Source organism: Phalangium opilio, unplaced genomic scaffold (assembly GCF_054372755.1).
Source record: "Phalangium opilio isolate 3A_F unplaced genomic scaffold, DU_Popi_V2 ptg000082l_1, whole genome shotgun sequence".
NCBI lineage: Eukaryota > Metazoa > Arthropoda > Arachnida > Opiliones > Phalangiidae > Phalangium > Phalangium opilio.
The window spans coordinates 11,491,410-11,513,162 of NW_028324189.1; the positions used below are offsets into that span (position 1 = coordinate 11,491,410).

Consider the following 21,753-nt stretch of genomic DNA (forward strand, 5'->3'; position numbering starts at 1 on the left):
CCATAAAACCCAGTACAATGGAAAGGGGGAGCTGCCATTACGTATAGTTGTATGTGTATTGTTGTACTAATTAAAAGCCTAAAGGCCATTCAGGATTGTACTAGAGCATTCAACGTTAAGGAAAGGGTAAGGCGGTTGTAATGTTGTTGTTCCATGGTCCCTTTATGTGACAGCCATTAAAGATAACTGTCTTATAACAAGCGTATCCTTATATAGATCCTCCTACCATGCATCCCCGATAGGGAATTTTAATTATAACCTCATCGTTTAAGTCGATAATTAATTCTTAAGCCTAATCCAATTTGTTCCGACTCGATTTTAACAATGTTTATCACGACGCCTTATTGCCTTTGTAAGTTTAACCCTTAAGTTTATTAAATTACTAAGCCTTGGTCATTAAGTTATTGTCAAGAGAAAACTGCGCTTGATTATGAAAAGTCTATCTCACTGATCAGCCTAGCCTAATTAAACTTGAAATAGGCCTATAAAATTGGCAAAGGCTTAAATTAGGCCCTTACTTCTTTGATGAAGCACGTGCTATAAAGTTTTTGCGGTTATTTTTAGTACTTTAGCAAGAAATAAGCCCTTAGAAAGAAATTGCCTGTAAAATCTTTCACGGCTTCTTCTAATAGCAATTTCTTTTTTTTTTTTTCTTCTTTTTTCTCTCTGAAATGGATCCTTTCCTTTCCATTTTATTAGGCGATGAAAGGCTTGTTTCGTGTTTATAGAACCTATTTCGTTTTTTAACTTGGGTATATAGGTAGTGTTTGCTACAAGACCATCTCTTTTAAATTCTGATATCGTTTTGTGAGAGAATTTTCAGTATCTCACGACTTCACGAGACGCAGTGCAATATCTGCAATGTCAATGCTCATGAGGATATTTCAAAATAGGCTTAACGTGTACTGTATTGGTGTTTCGGGGTGAAACGAGCCTATTGGTTTCATTTCGGAAAAAGTGTCGAGCTCTTAAAGACAAGTTCATATCGTAAAATGGACAGAATCTTTCAAGAGTGAGTCATCTTCGAATCTTTTTTTTTTTTTGAAACCGTCGATTTTTATGACCCCCTTTTTCTCATTTTTTATCTTGATACCTTGTTACAATGTCAATTGACAGCGTTAAAAAAGCTACGCCTTACCCTCTTATAGCCTGTATTCAAGAGTCTAATGTGTAAATGATAGAAGAGTGCAGGTTCAGACGTGTCCTTTCTTCTAGTCTGGAGTTTTCCTTGTCCTCTTGTTGAAACAAGACCCTAGGGTTTGTTCGATTATTTAAATGTATTGAAGGAGAAGCTACGATATAGGGATTGAATTATAGTAAGGGATATTATAGCGCACGGTTGATGGTATTAGTTGAAATTTTATGGACAAAGTGGAATGGAAGAATGGTGTAAAAACGCCTCGTTATATTTGAATATCGGATTTTCGCCTTAAGGAATAAGAACATCTGCTTGATTAGAGATGGGGTGTGAATCCTAGGTCTATATCGGAGATTTTAAAGGGGTGGTGACCTTGAATGAAAGAATTAAGAAATAGAATGACAAAGTCCCAGCTTAATATTTTTACGATTTTATTTGCAAATGAAGTTTAAACATTTCTTTTGTTCAAAAAAATAAAATTATGAGTTTAAAAATTGATACATGAAAAATAAAATTATAAGTCGGAAAATTTTTATACATGAAAAATGAATTAAATTAAAAAGTTAACATTGCTTTTGTTATTAATAAAAAAAGGTGAATGATGTTCCGACTGCGAATGTCGTATTTACAGAAGCGTTGCTAGAAGCAATCGCGAGTCAGGAGTACCGGCGTCCACTGTCAGGTCCAAAAGAGCCGGCTCGGCTACGAGAATTAGACACGATTAAGAAAGTTCATTTAATTAAAAAGGTCAAGGTATTACTAACCTACGAGTCGATGGCATTACTGACTCGTCGTTGCTCCTCTATGGGCAACGAGTCGAATGCCATCATATGTTCCGCCGACTTAGTGTACCCCAACGCGTTCTTGCAGTGCCCAAAGCAAGGCAAGTGAAAAAACGCGTTGAAGGTCCTGCGGTGGAACATATCGCAGAACCAGACACGAAGTTCTCCCGCACCAAAGAGCGTCTTACAGGACCAACACTTCGTGGCCTAAAAAGAATGAATGAATTTTATTAAGATCCTTTAAGGAAAATCTAACCATTAGATCAGGCAGGGTGTTACAAAATAATCATTACGCGTAAAATTATTTCATAATCTGTTGAATTACCTGGCTCTGCGCCTCGTAGCATAGCCGGTACTCCCTCGTCGCCGACAGTGGACGTCGGTACTCCTGGCTCTCAATCGCCTCCAGCAACGCTTCCCGGGTTGCTGGTCGCAACTGGTCAAATCCAATTAGATGGCCCGGGGGTACTTGCGGATGTGGCACGGGGAACAGGCGTAGTCCACATCTGATGTGGTACTTCTTCACCCCGTTAACGTCCCTTCTCAGCAACATCAAGTGGCTTCGTAAGATACGAGATCCGCAGTCGGAGCATGAAATGCGGGGGTCGTTGCAAAACTGCACCTTATAGGCTAACATGTTTCTAAACGCGAAACGAAAGAAATCAGATAATTAGTATTTTATCTATATCTATATAAATCAAAGTCCTGACTGACTGACTGACTGACTGACTGACAGACTGACTGATAATCAACGCCCAGCCCAAACCGCTTGCCCTAGAAGGCTGAAAATTTGCAGGAACGTTACTCTTAAGTAGTAGGCGCGTACTAAGAAAGATTTTTCCAATCCGCCGCCATCTTAAAAAATGGCGCCCAGAAATGTAAAAAATATTCTCTATGCAATTAAGTACGCGCGTTTCAACCGATTTCACAAATATTTAGTACACTGGTTTGCTTTAACCTTAAGACGGGCTGAATGGTCTTTCGGGTTCGATTTTTCGCCATCTTTTAAAATGGCGCCCAGAAATGTAAGAAAATATTCTCTATGCAATAAAGTCCGCGCGTTTCAACCGATTTCACAAATATTTAGTACACTGGTTTGCTTTAACCTTAAGACGGGCTGAATGGTCTTTCGGGTTCGATTTTTCGCCATCTTTTAAAATGGCGCCCAGAAATGTAAGAAAATATTCTCTATGCAATAAATTCCGCGCGTTTCAACCGATTTCACAAATATTTAGTACAATGGTTTCCTTTAACCTATAGACGGGCTGAATGGTATTTTGGATTCGATTTGTTGCCATCTTTTTAAATGGCGGCCAAAATTTAAAAACCCTTCTTTATGGAATAATGTCCGCGTGAAAAGTAATAAAAAATATCCCGACGGGCTGACGGACTGTGCCGAGTGCCTTCGCTCCTAGGGTGCTACAAAAATATTAGTCATCAGTAATATCTACACATTATTTATATCATTTTAGATGGAAGTTCTTATACCACACGCGAGCGACGCCGCGGGTAAAGGCTAGTAAAATATATTTGAATTATTAGAATAACGAATAGGCTAGAAGACAGTAACCAGAAAAACTAAGACTTAATTTAATTCTATCCCTAATTACGATCCTATTCCATAAATACTTACATCGGCAGTAGCGGGCAGCGGCAGTAGTTGCAGATGGTGGCGGAAATAGTAGCAGGTCGTGGCGGCAAAAGTTGCAGGCGGCAGCAGTAGTAGTAGTAGTAGTAGTAGTAGTAGTAGTAATAGCGGCGGGGTTTCCTCCAAGAGCTGGAACAAGTGTGAATGCGTATTAATCCTGAGTCATGGTTTTATAGGCAAGTTTTTGGCTGTTACCTTTCTCGTTTGTTCCTCCCTTCCTCCCCAAAAAATTATTTCAGCTATTTCTTTCCACTTTCCTTCCCCCCAAGAAATTCACTTCAGCAATGTAGAAATTAACCAACTTGAAAAAGTATTAAGTTGAAAATAGACTTAGTCTTAAAAATAGTTTTTGAATCAAAAATTAACACGGCTATTTCTTATTCACTTCAGCCATTCTATTTACTCTCCTTCCTCCCGCCCCTCATTTACAGCAACTACCCCCCTCCCCTGGACCGAACAATTTTTTCCGGCCTTTACACGCTCAACGTTTTGCGCTAATTGAATGGGGGACATCTATAAAATTCGTCTTCTTATAAATTATTCCCAAGACTTTTCAAAAATTGCGCCAATAAAAATCCATCATGATGTTGAATGCCCAATATTTATAAAAATAACCCTATTGGACAAATATATTGCTTAAATCCCACATGATTTATTCACTTTTCATATATTTTTGTCACAATTAAAAAGTTGCTGTTGAGTCCGTAGACCGAGTACAATTTTCTTTTTCAGTTTTTTACGCAAATATTTTCAAAAATTTAGCGCAAATGATGTTTCATTCCCCCCCCCTAAAAAATATAGTGGCAATATATTTGAACTTTGCGCAAATGTTAGTATTGATAAGGTATTTTTTATTTATATATACTTTGTTACTAAAACAACGGCCCCTCGTTTTTTGCGCAAATTATTGAGTGTGTAGGGTGAGCTCTAGTTTTCAACCTCGATGAAGATGAATACGTCTAATTTACAATACAATCCCCACAAATTTTGAACTGTGTTGAAGACTTCTCCTTTCACATATTTAAAATATCCACGACGGTAGGCCTAATTCTAAGGGTGTTTTATTTTCCTACTGGTTTCGTAATTTGAACTTCTTTAGGATCGAATTTTGACATAGAGAGGACAGGCTCGATTTTGGTCTATGCTTTTGTGATTAAGAATAAAGAGAATCCATAAAGAACACGGCGCGAAGAAAAGGATGTAGTAGCCGCTAAAATACGAAGATAGGTGTAAAGGACACCCTATTTCTGACATCAGTGACGGATGAGGTCCATTCTTCCGGAAAACTTAGGCCTTAGTTAATGGCATCCATTCTGTAAGAGGGTGGTGATGATACCATACCGGGTGAGAGAGAGAGAGGTCTACAGTATGCTATTACGGAGGGCTAATGTACGCCTTGTTTTCAGAAAATTAGCTAGATAAAACCAAAACCAGAGCGAAAAGTATACAACCCAGATATTAATTAGGCCTTTTGAATAAGAATGGAGGGAAATATTTCAAGGGGAAGGGGGGGGAGAACCACATAACCGACAATTACGGAATTTTCACGTAAGTTGGTGAATATTTTAATTCTGTAATTTAAGCCAAAATTGACCTTGAAAACGTAGTCGTAAGACTGTCACTCTAAAGATAGACGTCAGTAACCTCTGCTACGTTGCATTGGAGGTGTCGTTGGAAAGCTTACGCACCAGAGTGACACTAAAGTAACTTGTTTTTTATCTGGGGTCACAGGGGTCACCCAAACTTCAAATATTCTTCTGCTTATGAATTTAATGGTTTAAATTTTCAATTGAATTGTAAGAGATAATTATTTATATCATGTTCACTGGGAGAATAAGATATGTTCCATAAGTATGACACTACTTACGCTTCGTAATGCTAGGGGAGACTTACAGCTCGAGCTAGTTCGAGAACGACGGAAGCGAGAATTGAAGTCCTACACTCGGTGGTTAATTTTGCAGGACTTCCATCTAGGTCCTATTTAGTCGTGTACTAAGCCTTTGACAGCGCTCCAGTCACCAGCCGTCGCTTTACCTCGAATCTATGACCTACCTCATTCACTTCATGACAAGCTCCAGTTTGTAACTAGTGACAAACTTATGGTGAACATATCTTATGAACTTATGGTATTACTTTATTGATGCTCAAAATGTCCCTTGAGTTGATTTTTATTTAAAATTTGAAGTTAAAACATTTTGACTCTACCTTATCCCTAGAATGAAAATGAAACAAATTGGTCCAAGTTCTTAGTGGGATATCAAGGCTTAAAGTTTGCCATAGTTCTCTTATGGCGGGGTTGTTTTTAATCGTGAGTGATGAGTGTCGGGAATTCTGGAGTATGATTGGCTATATCCATTCCTCGGGATCTTTTCTTCCCTTAATTATCGCCTGTTTAGTTTTCTTTTGTCCTTTCCTTTTGATGGCAGTTCCAAGTGGTTATTTGCGGACAGACACCCTGCGTGCCGAATAGAGCTTAACGTCATAACCTATTATATTGCCCGCAAGGACGTAATTACTAAGTACTTGACACGAAACGGTGTCTCGAATATCTTCTACGGATCATAAAGTGCCGCGCCCCCGACTGGGAAACTCCCGTTATGATGAGATAGTGATTTTCCGATATAGTACACGTACGTAACTACAACGTCTAATAATCTACTGTATATTTAAACGTTGTTAAGCCTATTTTCAAACTTTTTGAATTTGTTTAGTTTCATCAGAGTTTATAATTCGACGAAACTTTCTAGGCCTAACTTTGAATAAAAAAACCCAACGAACTTTCATTTTGTTAAGTCGAAATTTCACGAGAGCTTGTATGTTTTAGCCTAATTTTTAAATGACCCTTGATTTTTTCACGCCAAAAATAGCCGCGTTTACACGAGACAATTTGGAACCGTTTTCAACCGTTTTAGAAAGGCCTAACCCTTTTTAAAAATAATATTTGCATTTAATCGTGAAAGATCTCTGGTTTTATCAACTTAATATTCTTTTTTGTACATTCCATAACGGTTTAAAACGGTTTCGTGTAAACGCGGCTTTTGAGAGATCTTACGTCTGGCAAAAGTTCATAAGATATGTACCATAAGTTTGTCACTGGTTACTGCGAGCTTGTCATGAAGTGAGGCACCGTCAAAGGCTTTGTACAGACTAAATAGGACCTAGATGGAAGTCCTGCAAATAAACCGAGTGTAGGACTTCAATTCTCTCTTGTCGTTTTCGAACTAGCATTACGAAGTATAGGTAGTGTCATACTTATGGAACCTGCATCATAAACTTATGGTCTAGCTGTTGAATTCTTAATCATAGAGTTATAACTTTTGGGTAAACAAGACCCGAAATGAAACCTTTATTGACGTTTATAACCCTTTTCTGAGAAATTATTCCGCGATTTAGGTCTATTTTCGATCCGGATATCTGTTAAAGAGGCCAAATCTGATCCAGCTATTACTAACCAAGAGTGGGAATAAGCCCGAAATAGTCGCGTAAAACCCCGGGTAACCGATTGATAACCTAGTGTTCTTAAAAACGTCCTTTCCTAGCTCGTCCAATCTATCATTTCACTGGATGGAACATCCGCATACTCCTTTCTCCAAGGCAATGTTTGACACCGTGTTTCCCTTGTACGTACATACGTGTATATATACGAATTCAATCGATACTAATTCGAGAGAATGTGATGTTGGAATCTCCCTTTTCGACGCCTTTTCTTTTTAAATTGAGCGCCAAGGAGCTGGCTGGTGGTATAATGGGAGCCACAGATTGAGAGCAGTCGAGCTAGGACAATGTTTAGCCGGATCTTTTAGCTCTTTGCACTCTAGAACTTCTTACTGTCCTCGACGTAGAACCGACCGAGTCACCCGGTTTTTTTTTTCTTATTCTTTTTCTTTCATTCTTCTAAGTTCTTGAACGTTAACTGTTATTAATAGCGATTTCGACGTTAGAAAAGGCTCACCCCCTAATTAAGACGATTTAACGAGGGGTTCGGCACTCTGTATTTTAAGTATAAAACATTGATATATCAGAGATAGATTTAATTTTACAAGTAGGAATGGAGAACAGAGTAGTGTGGCTGGGCGCGCATCAAAGTCCCGGACCCCCTTCCACGGGAGGGGGGGTATGAAAGAAGAGGTTGGTCATAGCGCCAGAGGTAAAAAGGAATTACGTGTTTTTCGCCGTCCCCGTCAGCAACGTCATCAAAACGTAGTTTAAAACTAAGCCAATTAGATAATTTTAACTTTTCGTTACGTGTTGGAGGGGGGCTATGAGTCGGACTGAAGTAAATACTAACCGTTCTCCATTCCTACTTCTAAAATTAAATCTATCCCTGATATATACCAGGCCCGCAACGAAGCAACGTATACGCTGGTTAGTTTTAAATTGTTTTAAATATTTTGAGGAACAAGGATATTTTAACAGACGATTAAATGCCATAAAAACATAGTTTGTAAAAGTGTTGTTTCGGCACCATAAAGTATCGAAGTTCCATTTAGTTTTCTGACCACCGAGTATTGACCCTCTCGGTACTTGGAGTCTGCTTTCGGAAATTTGAAAGAAAGAAAAAAACATTGGATTTCTTTACAGTACTTTAAACAGATTTTACATGAATTTATTTAATTCACTTATAAATAGAGGACGCTATTGAAATGCCATAAATAAGAAAATAAGAAAAACACTATTTTAACAATATTCTTTAGAGAATGTTTATTATTTTTTCTTAAAATACAATAAACTCCCCATAATTTAAAAAAAAACAATTTTAAGATTTTTTAAAATGCTTTCAGTGTTTTTCATAAACTTCCAGTTTGTTTAAGAGACATTAATTATTTGTTTAATACGCTATATCTCAACAAAAGTACAAAACACAATTACCCTGCATGCACTCAAAACTTCAAATTTTAAATTGACGCGTTCAAGTTACGAGTTAGTAACTATCTATATTCTATATTATGTAGAGAAAGTAGATTAAGGCGAAGTAATTGAATTCAGTTTAGTACGTTTAAGTCAGGTTGTGAGAAAATGGAGCATAGTATCAGTTGGAAACTTCCATTAAAGAATTCTTCAATTTTGATTTAAATTTAAAATTAAGCTCCGACGAAAATGAAGCCGTATCTCTTTGAATTGGTGTTGGTATTTTTGCTTTTGGATTGTGTTGTTTGTTGGAGCAAAGGATATTCTCTTTGAGATTCCTTCTCTTTAGAAGACCTCTGTTGTCGTTCGATATAATAGACCATCTTCTCGCCTGTCGGTTCCATTCATTGCCAACACCTCTCCTCCCACTTTATGCACCATCTCTACTCCCTTCATCCCTTGCGCAGCATCTTCGTCTAATCTTTCATCCTCCACGCGCTCTTAACGCCCTTAAAGGGAGGATAACCGCTTACGTTTAATACGTCCGTCTTGATTATTAAGCCTTTAATAACCCTTTAATCGCGTTTTTACATCCGTGGGAAGGATTTAATCCCTAATCCGTATTTAATTCCAACAATCATTACTATAGTTAGCTTCCCTTGATCGTCCGCTTTGATCAAGTAGTCAAATGACTCGAGTCCTAAATTTTAGGCTTAACAACGGAATTACGATTATATTTGACGATCAATTATTGGCTTAATTTAAGCGTATAGGACAGTCAGTTGGGAGGTTTTCGGGTCAATGCCCACAGTTTTCTAAGCTATATAAGCTGGTAGAAATGTCAGTCTTGGCAATCTAGTTTGTGAAAAGATTGGCTAGATCATCGATTTTTGACAGGATGGTTTTACTGTCGTTCTATCCATTTTTTCTTTCACGTCTTCTTCTCTCTCTCTCTCAGCCCTTTCTTTAGCACGACCACAATCCAATCTTATTCTTTTATCAAAAGCACTCTACTCTCAATTGCGGTTCAGCTACAATTTTTGTGCCGCTTCCTGCATAGGCTTTTTTTGTCATTGGAATATGTCCTTTCTAAGCTAAACCAGAATGAATTAGGTTTTATTTTTTTGGGTTTTTTACGAAAAACATACTTGAGTGTACAAAATATTCGAGTGTTGCTTAAGCTCTTAACTCGAGGAGCAAAATCTAATTCTATTTACGTTAAGCCATAATTAGTTTCGTTAAACTGTGAAGAACTAACCACCACAGGTCGTGCCATTTGACCCGCGAGATAGTTAAAGGTTAAGTTGTTCTAATTAACTTTATTATTTTGTGTTCGGTTAATCGTGAAAATTTAACGAATTCTAGAGAAAATACTCGAATGTTTTTCTGTCTATAATTAAACTTGCTTAAATTAAAAGGGAACGTGCATTATTTAATTGTTAAGCTTGCAATTCATCATTTGTTTACTTCTAACTAAGACAAAGTAGGAATTTAAATTCTGAATCCATTCTGGTGTATTTTCACTGTCACTTTAAATTAAAAGAACCAACTCAGTATACCCAACAAGTATCTTCTTGAATTAAAAGAGTTGCAGTAGTTTTAAACAGGCCACTGAACCATGTAACAGTGAACATCGTTAGTACGCATCAAAGCCTCGGGTTTGTTTAGTTTTTGTTTAACCCTCAACTCGAACCAGCTCTTTGAAAGTTGAATTAATTAGAATCCTTTTGTTATTTTGACTCGACTGTTAGAGAGAGAAAACTAGCACTCCTTCTCTTTTTCGTCTTGATAAATTACGTTTACGTCTCAGCTTTGTAACCGCGCTTCAACAAAACGTCAAATCAGAAATATATAGCCTAAAATTCGTCTACTCCTTGTGAATGAATAGGAAAGGTATACGCTTTGTAAAAGTAATATGACTAATGAAAGTTTAGCGTTCAACTATCTATTCATTAAGCCTTTTAACGCGAAAAGAACAACTGTAGACTTAAGCCTAAACTCATCCCCGAGAGTAAAAAAGGCGGGAAAAAAGAACGGAAATGGTCCCGGTACGGCGCACTAGCTATCTCACTCAATTAAACACTCATCAAGAAGTCTTAGAATTTCCCGCCTTTTCTAATTTCTTTTTTAACGTAAGCTTTTAATGGTGTATACCTTTTTCTTTACTCTTTGCTCCGTGCACCCCCTTTCTATCTCTCCCTCTAGTGGGATTTAGTTTGCCTGGAATCTTGGCTGCCATCTCTGGCTCTGTCACTTTTTCACATCGGGGGTTGCGTAGGACAATGCCTCTACTGTCTATTAGCTTATAAGTAAGTCTTTTTAGAGAGAACGGAAAGAATCCTTTCCTTATTTGCATAATTTTGACGTTCTCATTTACCAACATGTATAAGAGTAAATATATTTATAATTTTTCTCGCGTTTCTTTTCCCGTTCCAAAAAGATTTGGAAGGCGGATATGTTTCTTCCTGTTTTTGAGCATTCAGTCTTCAATGGGGATCGCTGCGGCTTTCGCTCCAACATTTGGAGTATTTTCTCTCATTCGATTAGGAGTTGGATTAACGGCTTTTTCGGTCATTTCGACGCCTGGGAAATTAGGTAAGTAGATCTAGACAAGATTGACTTTAGTACGTTAGGCTTAGATCGTTAGTACGTTTATTTGTTTTTGTTATCCTTGTACTCCGCTTAGAAGGTCATTAACTTAATGTGTCTATTAGAACGGAGATTAATGTTAATGTACGTACCATTTATCGATTTAAATCTTCATTGAAAAGAATTAGTAAATAGATACAAAACATTAACCCTAATATTAGGCTTAACGTTTCAAATATCCAATTTTTAAGCCTTATTTTGTGATTCGCGCGCTGATTGGCCAGTCCCGGGCTTTGATAAGCTTTAATACAACAGAAAATGATAAGGAATGTGTATCACTTTAGGTTAATGGTCTTCTGAACTCTGGGAAAATAAGGGAAACGGTTTTTTGTTTCGTCCGAGTCTTCCGTGATTTATCTCTGTCCCATTCCCAAAGAAAGCTAAACAACATCAGAGGGATCTAAGCATCTGTATCTTGGAATAGCTTTGCAGTTTGATACCGCACTAAGAATCAAGTAGATACTATACCAGGAATTTATTCAATTTTCTCTATAAATGTAGAAAAAAGCGTTTCAAAACCCAAATAGCTACCTATAGGAGAAGACGAGTCCTTAGTATGACCTCTATTCAAGGGAAAATTGAATTATTTCATTGGTTCAACCAACTACTAGGCCTAACTAAACCCCCTCAGAAAAGGGAACATCCGTTTGAACGATGGTTGTTTAACCACGAACGTTTTGGTGTTGTTTTTTTTTTGCCCCCTTGTTTCTTGTTTTTTCTTTATGTTGTTTTTCCTCTCTTTGTAAAACAAAAAGCATTGGAACTGACCGGTAAAAGCCACCGTGTCCGTATCCTGCTTCTGCTGTCAGCGGCCAGGGGTGTGGGTGTCTGTTTGCTAGCCGGAGTGGCGTTCCTGATAAGGGATTGGTCTCACTTGGCTCTTTCGACCTCAGTGCCCTTCGCCGCATTCCTCCTCTATTGGTGGTAAGTCACACTTTTTACCAGATTGAGTTAATCCATCACCTTTTCACCGTTGTGTTGGAAGGTACTTATCCCTAATGCGAAATTTTACTTGATTAGGCCTATACCGCGACTAACTATTGTTAATTTTGTACTTCTTGACCTTTGGCCCCGCGGTAACATGCAATTCGTGATAAGACAAAGAGTTTCGAGAAAAATCAATTCATCTAGTCATAATTGAATAATTACACTTAATAAGTTAAACACGATTTTAATTATCGTAATACACTGTTTTTCTTCTAAAATATGATCGGTGGCATCAGGGATAGATTTAACTTTAGAAGTAGGAATGAAGAACGGTTAGTATTTACTTCAGTTATTCGCAACGTAAAGTTACTATAGGGGGCGCCACTGAAAATTCCAATATGGCGCAAACTAAAGGAAACAAACCATCTGTCGTGTACTAAGAACTCGATCTTTCGGGTGTGTTTTAATAGTGATTCATAGATTATACAAGCGAAATTAAACTATGGTTACTTACTGCTGCGTTTATGGATGTAAAAATAATGGAACAGTGGAGAATATTCATTTCCATAGATTTCCGCGTGACGCGAAATTAGCAAAACAGTGGGATATAGCATTAAAAATGGGCAAACCAAACTTTATTTTTTATCACTACTCATTTTTGAGCTTGAAAAACATCAGAATATTTTAAATTTCATTGAATAAAGATCTTATCACAGTTTTAAGAAACCTAATTACAGCTATTTTTTAATTAATTTTGTACTTAATAAAAGATCTTAAAATCACAATTGGTAAATAGGAAATAAATTAATTACACCTTGCTTTCTTTACTCCATTTCAAAAATGATGGTAAATAATACTTGAAATATGTGACTTGCAGTCTAGTTAAAAGTGTGTCAATAAATTTTTGATCACGAGGAACCTCAATGATGGAACAGCCGTCTTCGAATTTGGAATAAATGGTAAAATGGCAATTATTGACTCCTAAAAGAATCATTTTGACCCTCTGTTTTGATGGCTATGGCTACAGCTTTTTCAAAAGATAATGCTACTTCTTTATCATAAAATAACTTCTCCTCATCTGTCAATAACAGAAGACTAGATGATATATTTTCTTCTAAATTTAAATGAGAGAAATCCACACGGTCGGTCATTATTGAAAAAAACTGCGTCATTGTTGCTCTTTTATTGTTCATAATGTTTCTATTCTTAGTCTGGCTTTCCACCAATTCACTTTCCTCGGGTCTCTCATTACAGTCTTTTTTTGACAATATTTTTGAAGTTTTCGCTGGGTTTTATATGCTTTTGAAGAGCTGTCTCGTGACTAGAACTTGTTAAGAGGGATTCCAAAATTGTCTTTTGTTTTGATTCTTCAAAGTGAACAACATTGAACTTGGGAGCAGAAATACAGCATAATTTATCTATTGGTACTCCCTTATGCATCTCTAGAATAGATTTTTTGAGCTTTCCCCAAGATTGTTTCACATCAGTACACGTTTCATCTAACCTAGGCAACTTTTCTTCTTTGTTTACTAGTAGTAATATGGCAATACAATGCTTGCAGTAACCTCCACCTCCAGCGGGGCAAGAGCAAGTTATAATGAAGTCACTATTGTCACTCAGATCCATCTTAACCTTATGAGGTTTGTTAGAAAGTCCTGATGTTTGCAAAACTAAAGCTTCGATGTAGCTTCCCGAAGCATAAACTATCGAAGAACGGGTCACGCCACATTTTATAATGTGGTTTTTCTTCAATTTTTGTTCACCCTGCTGCAAACAGTTCTTTCTTTCTCCAATATAGTCCATGATTTTAACCAAGGAGAGAGCAACAGGTACAAAAAACATTGAGCCATTTGCATTAGCATAACAGAATCCAAGCAACTTTGTCAACAGACAAGGCTTAACTTTATCGCGTTTTTAATAACAAATTAATGATCTAGGCTAAATTTAATTTAAACAGCGAAGAATAAATCACTTACCATTAACATCTTTTCACTCATGAATATCGTTCATCATAAATTTCAATTCTAAAAACTAATTTTCTCAAGAATCAGCCGCGAGACCGACGACAGACTCTGGCTGAAAGTTTGATTTGTTTCCTTGAGTTTGAGCTTCCAAAATCGCCCGCTAAGTGGTGCTAGTGAAACTTTACGGTACGAATACTCATAGCCCAGTTTTAAGCCCCTCCCTCCAATACGTAACGAAAAGTGGGCTGACTTAAACTACGTTTTGATGACGTTGCTGACGGGGACGGCGAAAAATACTACCTCTGTCGCTTTGACCCGCCCCTTCTTTCATACCCCCTCGTCCCGTGGAAGGGGGGTCCGAGACTTTGACGCGCGCCCACATTACTCTGTTCTCCATTCCTACTTCTCAACTTAAATCTATCCCTAGTGGCATCTTTTCTAAGATTGACCTGTTGAAGCGAGAACTTATTCTCGGGTATTATTTACTTATGATATCCATTAAAACTTTACAAGAACGCGAGTGATTTAGCAGTTACTGTAGATTCGGGTCTTTTTAACTCGATTAAAGTTTGTTTACTCCTTGTGAAGTTTGTGTTGTAGCTTGGGCTTTGTGACTTTTAATTATTGTATAGGTTAAAATTTTCGGACCACGCGTGGCGGTGACCCCTTGGGAAAAAGGCGGGAAGGGAAGGGAGAGGGAGGGAGGGGGATATTTGTACCTGTTCCGTTGCCAATAATTCAGTAGTCGGCTAGGGTCCTGCCGGAGTCTCCAAGGTGGTTACTATCGAGAGGACGGTACGAAATGGTTGGACAAATGTTAACCTCTGTGGCGCAGACCAATGGAAAATGCCTCCCACCAGACTATATCCTAGCTCTCAAGGTAAGCCGAGTCTTAATCGCTTAATGGGGGACCACTCGAGGCCAATCCCAGCTGGAATATTAGATTCCAATTCCGATATATGTAGAAAAATATGACTCCTAGTGAGAATTTCCGTTCGCTTTCATAAGTATGTACTTCGAATCGGACTTTCTCGGAAGTTTCATATCTTTTCCGTCGTGGCTCTGCATGGCGCTGACCATCTGGAGTTACGAATATAAAGGGAGGATGACACGTAATACAGGGTTCATGGAAAACAGGGAAAACCTGGAAATATCAGGGAAATTGGTGTAGAGGGAAATATCAGGGAAAATGAAAATTTCTTACAAAAATCAGGGAAAATTATTTTTTTTCTCAAAAAATCAGGGAAATTAAAGTGAAACAAATACACTTCAGTGGGACCCAGTGCACGAGAAAATAGATATTAGTTGTCTCAGTGGAGAGAAATATATTTCTTCAGTGGGTGGAATTCTGTATTTTGGTCCTGTCTATTATAACCTAACAAAGAATGGTAAACATATGGTAGTAGGTATGGTCTGGTTACCCTATTTGAAATTATAACACTCCTCCAATGTAAAAAATGCACCTGGAAATTTATATGAAGTACTCTGGAAAACCTGGAAATATCAGGGAAATTGGCTTTGGAAATTTCGTGTGAACCCTGTTAATACCAAAACGTCTTAGTGACTAAGTCGTAATCTTTAAAAAAAATTTGACTTTTTTAACTTAAGGTTGAAATATTTTACCTATAAATAATTAGCGTAGAAATTTGAGGTTGAAGGGTGTAGGCCTATTTATGTAAGGCCTATACGTTTTAGGCTGATTAGGCCTAACTTTAATTTAAAATTTCGTCTATTTTAATGAGTCATTTTATCTTAGCGAAGGTTCCGCATCGAGAGTGCTATTCAAAGCGAGCATGAAAGTATCGGCGCTTCTCGAACTGGATACGGTTTCGGGGATCTATTTGAAACTCCCAATTTAAGGAAGAAAACCTTAGCGCTGACCCTAATTTGGTAAGCCTAATCCCGCTGACCTTTAGTCGTACGTAACCCGAGTGGTAACGTTATATTTTCGTCTACTATTTTTAGGTTCGTCAACACGACAGTCTATTTGGGGTTGACTTACTACTCTTTCGAGCAAGGGGATCTGTTTTATATGTCGTTTCTGCTCTCGGCTTTGGCGGAAGTTGCCGCTGTGGCTCTCGTATCGTTGTTTCTGCATCGTACTGGCCGGCGATGCGCTATTTGCTTGAGTTGTTCCATCGGAGGAGTCATGTGCCTTTGTATCTACGGAAATCGTCAAGGTAAGCTGACTAAACTGGCGAATATCACAAACCACTCGCCCCCCCCCCTTCGGCGCTGATCTGGATTTAATTAAAACTTTGGTGGTGGTGTGGCCTTGCATATCCCTTTATTTTTCTTCCCACCCACCCATTCCGAAGATCATGACAGTCGGCGGATGATGACTTAAAGTTTGTGGGTTAAGAGTTGGCTTCGGTTGGCCGCTAGCGGTTATCCAAAAATTCCACCGCATTAAGTTGAAATTATATTTTAGGCTTTGAGTTGATGTTTCTCTAGATCGTTTTCAGCTCGGAAATAATTTAATTTAAATTTTAAGTTGGTCTAAAACTCCCGTAGTTCTAAATATGTAATTAATGTTTCATATGGAATATATATTAGCATAAGTTCATAAGATATCTTCCATAAGTTTGTCACTGGTTACAAACTGGAGCTTGTCATGAAGTGACGTAGGTCATAGATTCTCTTCTCGTAAAGCGAATACGCCTGGTCAGGCGCTGTCAAAGGCTTGGTATAGACTAAATAGGACCTAGATGGAAGTCCAGCAAATTTAACCGAGTGTAGCCATTCAATTCTCGCTTGTCGTACTCGAACTAGCTCGAGCTGTAAGTCTCTAGCATTACGAACGTATAGGAAGTGTCATACTTATGGAACATATCTTATAAACTTATGATATTAAGTACGGTATTTTTGGAAGAGTATTTTATGTTTAAGGTCTAGTAACATTCCTGGAATTAAGTTGTTTTTTTTTTTTCGTTTCTGAGAAAATTTAGTTGACCTTTGCCCCTTGCTTCTCCACAATTATTTTTTCCCCTATTTATATATTAAATTTGGATAGTTGTATGACCTAAAAAAACAAATAGTTTGATAATACCTAACTAGATATATTCCTATTAACATCAAAAATAGCAATTGATTTTCGCCCCCCATTTTCTGTAGTTCCTTAGCTGTCGAAGCTAGCCTCGGATAATATAAATATAAATCGAATTTTCTCCCGGTAATGTAATAAAATCCTAGTGTCCTCTTTTCTTGGGTTGGGTTCGGGGACACTGCTCTTTCATTTTCTGATGGAGTAGCTTAGGCCTTGGCTTCGTTAAGTGTTATTTTTGATCCCCCTCCGCCATTCTCCTCCTTTTTCCGAGTCTAAAAGTTCTTTGGTGGGCTTCTATCATTGGTACAGGGACGAAAACGACGAGATTGTTGCTGTACGTCCTTTGCAAAATCGCCATATCCTCTTCAAGCACGGTCCTTCCCATCTGGGCCGGCGAATTGTTGCCTTTAGTGGCCAAGGATGTCGGTCTGGAAATTATGGAATTGATCAGTCTCTTGGGACCGGCTCTCTTACCTCCTCTCATGTATCAGGTATGTGTCCTACAGTCCTTCCTCTTTTTGCTTCGACTTTTAACTTCGCGTTCAAATACGTATTAACTCTACGAGTTGAAAGGTTTTTGGTGTTTATCTCGATATACTTAACTTCGGGTTAAAGTCAAGGACTTCAAGTATAGTTTCATTGAATTTGAAGGGATATTGATGGTGTTTCGGGGAATGAATTGGAAACCAACCTCTGTACTATGAGAACGTATGAATGAGGTCATGCGTTTTTTTAATTGGGTTTTTTATAAGCTTGACAATATGACTGTGATGTGATGTGAGAGGTACCCAGGTAAACCTGATACCTATCACGGTGTGCGGATGATCTAAAACATTTCTTTCAACGTTCTCGGAACTCACATGGGTTCTTGATGTATTTCAAATAAGGGTTTTTAAAATTCCCATTAAAAGATTGGAATTTAGATGAGATGGAAATATCCCAAAGGAAATGCATTGAATTTTAAAATAATACATAATAATGAGTAAATTTCCGCTTTTTTATTTTTTAAAAATGTACAGTAAATTCAGTAAATATTTATAAAATTCATATATTGGTCCTGAGAGTCAGTTTTAAAAATTCCTAATATTATATAAGCAAACGTGCTAATTATGTTTCCATTAACATCAAATTCGTGGAAATGTTAAATAATGGACTTACTGCACTTTTGATCTCGGATATCGTTTTTTTTTTATCTCCCAGAGCACCATCGTGTTTACTTTACCTCTACTTTACCAGATACGTCATATATGTGTTGTATATTCCATTAATAACTATCTTCAGAACTTCGGATACCGAACGTATATAAGCTTATATCCCGTGAGAATACACCTATCTCCAAAGCCCTAACTTCTAAGGCTTAGTTACCAAAAAAAAATGTTTCCAATATAAATTAGTTTTATATATTTTTATCTGTGGTCCTGGAATTTTTATTTTATTTCTTTTTTTTTTTTTTCAAAGACAAAATGTTTACTTTTTTTCGTTAACTACGCTCTATCAACCCCACCGGCTTTGAAAAAACCCCTAAACATTATCTCTCGTCTGGTCCTACCGCTAATTTTTGCGACATAATTAAAATTCCAAAATCCCTCTAGGCTTGTTGTTGACAGGTCTCGATATAATGGCGGGGAGACCGTCTAGCTTTATCTTTCGCGCTGCCTTTATGTAATGTCGATATATGCCTTTCAAAAAAGTATGCTAAACAAATTTTAATTTTTTATTAATTATGTTAAAAGTAAGCGAAGTTAGCCTAACCCACTGGAATTAATGTGATTTGATTTTTGCTGAAAACCGAAATCCTAGCTTACTTTGATCAGAAGTAAGATGAGACTAGAAGTACTGAGCTAACCAAATTCTTCACTTGGCGAAAATGAATATTCTTGATAACACACCACCGGTTGGCCCTCTTGTAGCGGTTTCTGAATTTCCCCTCCAAAACGTGAGACGCTCGTGGCGGTAGACGGCCGAACTAGATTCAAGCACCAGCGTCCGTGTTCCGCGGCTTTAGGTTGAGGGGAAGGGGGTTGGAAATGTTTTTGGAACTCGACCAATTTTTTTCTCTCTAGTGTAGGCGCGATGGAAGCGACATAAAATCCTCAAATTTGTTCACTAGTGCCAGGATCTACTACCAAATGCTAGAGCTCTTTACTTCTAGTCTCATCTTACTTCTGCTTTGATCTCTGTTTACCGTAAACAACTCGATAATGGTAGGGAGTCACAGTTGGCCATGATACTAAATTCTGTAGCAGTCTCTTCAACTTCATCTCGCATTTTTTACAATGGCGCTACTTTAAGCCCTTCAGTAAACCCATACTTAGGTTAGGTATTATAGATTTATGCTTCTAAGTCAATATTTTTTGTATAGAAGAGTAAACGAGTCTTTTCTTTTCTCTCTCTCTCCGAAAACTTGTAGTTTCTGTTTTTCACGGCATTACATAAAACATTTACTGTATTTTGTAATGAATGATCTGAATTTATAAATTTTTATGAAACATGTTCTTTTTAAGGTGGATGTTTTGTTGGGGGGGGGGGGGGTTGGAGTTGGAGTTGTAAATATCAAAGGAAAGGCAATGTTTAGGTTGTTTCTTCCTCAGGAAGTGTTTATCTTTCTGCAGTTCAAAGCTTATTCTTTTAAATATTTATTTCACAGGGTAAAACACATCCAATATTACCATTAGCTATGTTGAGCGGTTTGCAGTTTTGCGCGGCAATTGCTTCAATGACTTTACCAGAGACGCAATATCATAGGACGCATAACCAATCTATGCAGGAAGCGGAAGAATTCGGAAAATATTGGACGTGGACTGACTGTTTTCGAATCAAACCTCTAAAGTAAGTTCAAGTCTTAGAAAATGTAATTTTAATGAAGTTTTGCCACAAGGGAGATCATTTTCAACTTAAGATTGGCGTATTAATTCTGATAGCACCCTTAGGCCTAATTTATACCTAAGCCTATTTTAAAATTAAATATTATACGTTTTCAAAAGGGGTGATACCTAAGCCTTGTTTACACGGAAATAGGCCTAACAGCGACGGTTTTAAGTCTAGAAAACCACGTTTAAGCGTGAATATTTAGGAATTGCTTAATGTGGAGGAATTGGCTTTGATTACGAGGAATTCAAATATCTCTCCTCTTTCGAATTACAGATCAGAGCCGAGGAATGGAATTTTGAAGAACAAAGGACCTCCTCCCCAATCTCCGATATTAAGGTGAGTTGAATCGAATGATAAATTAGGCTTAACGCTGATGGTTGGTATCGGTCCTTTGTTTCAAATATCTGTATCTGTCTGTCTATCTACGCGTTTATCTTGGATAGTCTTCTACGGCGCCAAGAAACGTTAAGACGGTGCAGTTCCGAAGGGGAATTCGCCGAAATTAGTGATTTGGAAGATCGCGAACCTAACGCGTCATCGTCACCGGGTGGTTCATCCACGTCGGAAAATGGCGGTCGATGCGCCACCATTGAGACAATCAAAGTGACTGTGCTCTAATACTAACAACCGCTCGGAAACATTTAAATTAAAACTCAAAAGAAACCCCGCTCATAAAATTCTACAACATCTTTTTATATTCAAAAATACCTGATGAACTATAACAAATTATATACTTAAGACTAATTAACACTAATATGTTTTAATTGGTTTACTAGTATTTGAAACCCGTTTATTTTTTAATTTTCGTAGGCAGTGATATGGTAATGTTTTTACGTAAAAATTACAACGCCACTGTTTACAACGATTATGTAAAACCTACAGACACAGGATTAAACAAGGTTGGTCATTTTTACATGGTTTTTCTGGATTGGTAACTACTAACACTCTTTGAAGGTACTTCACTATTTGTGGCGGGAAAATAGTTTGTAGTTAAGCCTTTAGTAGTTTGGCGGGAAATAGTTAAGCCTAATTTAATATTTTGGCGGGAAATAGTTAAGCCTAATTTAATATTTTGGCGGGAAATAGTTAAGCCTAATTTAATATTTTGGCGGGAAATAGTTAAGCCTAATTTAATATTTTGGCGGGAAATAGTTAAGCCTAATTTAATATTTTGGCGGGAAATAGTTAAGCCTAATTTAATATTTTGGCGGGAAATAGTTAAGCCTAATTTAATATTTTGGCGGGAAATAGTTAAGCCTAATTTAATATTTTGGCGGGAAATAGTTAAGCCTAATTTAATCTTTCGCGGGAAAGAGTTAAGCCTAATTTAATATTTTCGCGGGAAAGAACTAAACTTAATTGGTATTACTGATTTCATTACAAAGAACGATATTCTTGTATACTTCAAGCCAAACAAATTGGTATTTTGTTAGAAGATATGTTGGCTTCAATTTACAAATTTTAAGGAAGGCCGGTGACTGGAAATAAGTTCAAATAACCGTATGGTTGATGTATACAAATGCGAAAGTCTGATATAGTATAAGGCATTTCCAGAACTTCCCAAAATCGAAATAATATGCAAATGAGATTGGAGAGGGAAATATTCTCTTATCTAAACATATTTGCCTTTTTTTCGCCGAGAAAATTGGACTTAAAATAAAACAAAACTTTTCTATAAAAGAACTAGAGGGCAGGCATCTAAAGCTCCATTTCTCATTTACAATTTTATAGCTTATTTATACCAGTGCCGCGATATAGCGTACGCATCCTTCTAGTTATGCTAAGTGGATTTTCCCTCCTAAAATTCCCGCCTATATCTGTATCAATTTTGCATTTTAGATTAAATTTCCGAAATTAACAACCATAGTTCAATTAAACGT

The 21,753-nt window shown here is 37.4% G+C and overlaps 4 protein-coding genes across 9 annotated transcripts in view; 1 reads left to right on the forward strand and 3 right to left on the reverse strand.

Moving 5' to 3' along the window:
* The window catches only part of Nhe1 (Na[+]/H[+] hydrogen exchanger 1), a 115,251-nt gene that overhangs the window by 75,377 nt on the left and 18,121 nt on the right, over window positions 1–21,753 (reverse strand). The window lies entirely within an intron of this gene.
* Window positions 1–21,753, forward strand: part of LOC149651679 (carcinine transporter-like) — a 36,267-nt gene that overhangs the window by 8,215 nt on the left and 6,299 nt on the right. For 2 of the 6 annotated variants that reach the window (XR_016371300.1, XR_016371302.1), the window contains exons 2-11: window positions 10,622–10,725; window positions 10,857–11,011; window positions 11,821–11,989; window positions 14,710–14,836; window positions 15,713–15,846; window positions 15,922–16,136; window positions 17,312–17,493; window positions 19,650–19,831; window positions 20,147–20,209; window positions 20,684–20,772. Coding sequence is in view for 2 of the 6 variants with exons in the window: in XM_089848694.1 (XP_089704820.1) it covers window positions 10,622–10,725; window positions 10,857–11,011; window positions 11,821–11,989; window positions 14,710–14,836; window positions 15,713–15,846; window positions 15,922–16,136; window positions 17,312–17,493; window positions 19,650–19,831; window positions 20,147–20,209; window positions 20,317–20,491 (1,506 nt within the window). In the remaining 4 variants the exon portion in view is untranslated. Of the gene's footprint in view, window positions 1–10,621; window positions 10,726–10,856; window positions 11,012–11,820; window positions 11,990–14,709; window positions 14,837–15,712; window positions 15,847–15,921; window positions 16,137–17,311; window positions 17,494–19,649; window positions 19,832–20,146; window positions 20,210–20,316; window positions 20,787–21,753 lie in introns of those variants that run through there. The other 4 variants (XR_016371298.1, XR_016371299.1, XM_089848695.1 and 1 more) reach the window with 3 other exon arrangements.
* On the reverse strand, window positions 1,534–3,730 carry LOC149651680 (uncharacterized). Its single transcript, XM_089848708.1, has 4 exons — window positions 3,554–3,730; window positions 2,246–2,561; window positions 1,903–2,127; window positions 1,534–1,840 (listed from the first exon to the last, which is right to left on the reverse strand). The coding sequence occupies exons 2-3, from the start codon at window positions 2,555–2,557 to the stop codon at window positions 1,903–1,905; spliced, it is 537 nt and encodes a 178-aa protein (XP_089704834.1). The 5' UTR covers window positions 2,558–2,561; window positions 3,554–3,730; the 3' UTR covers window positions 1,534–1,840.
* On the reverse strand, window positions 12,612–13,908 carry LOC149651681 (uncharacterized). The gene has a single exon (XM_089848705.1). The coding sequence runs from the start codon at window positions 13,832–13,834 to the stop codon at window positions 13,241–13,243; it is 594 nt and encodes a 197-aa protein (XP_089704831.1). The 5' UTR covers window positions 13,835–13,908; the 3' UTR covers window positions 12,612–13,240.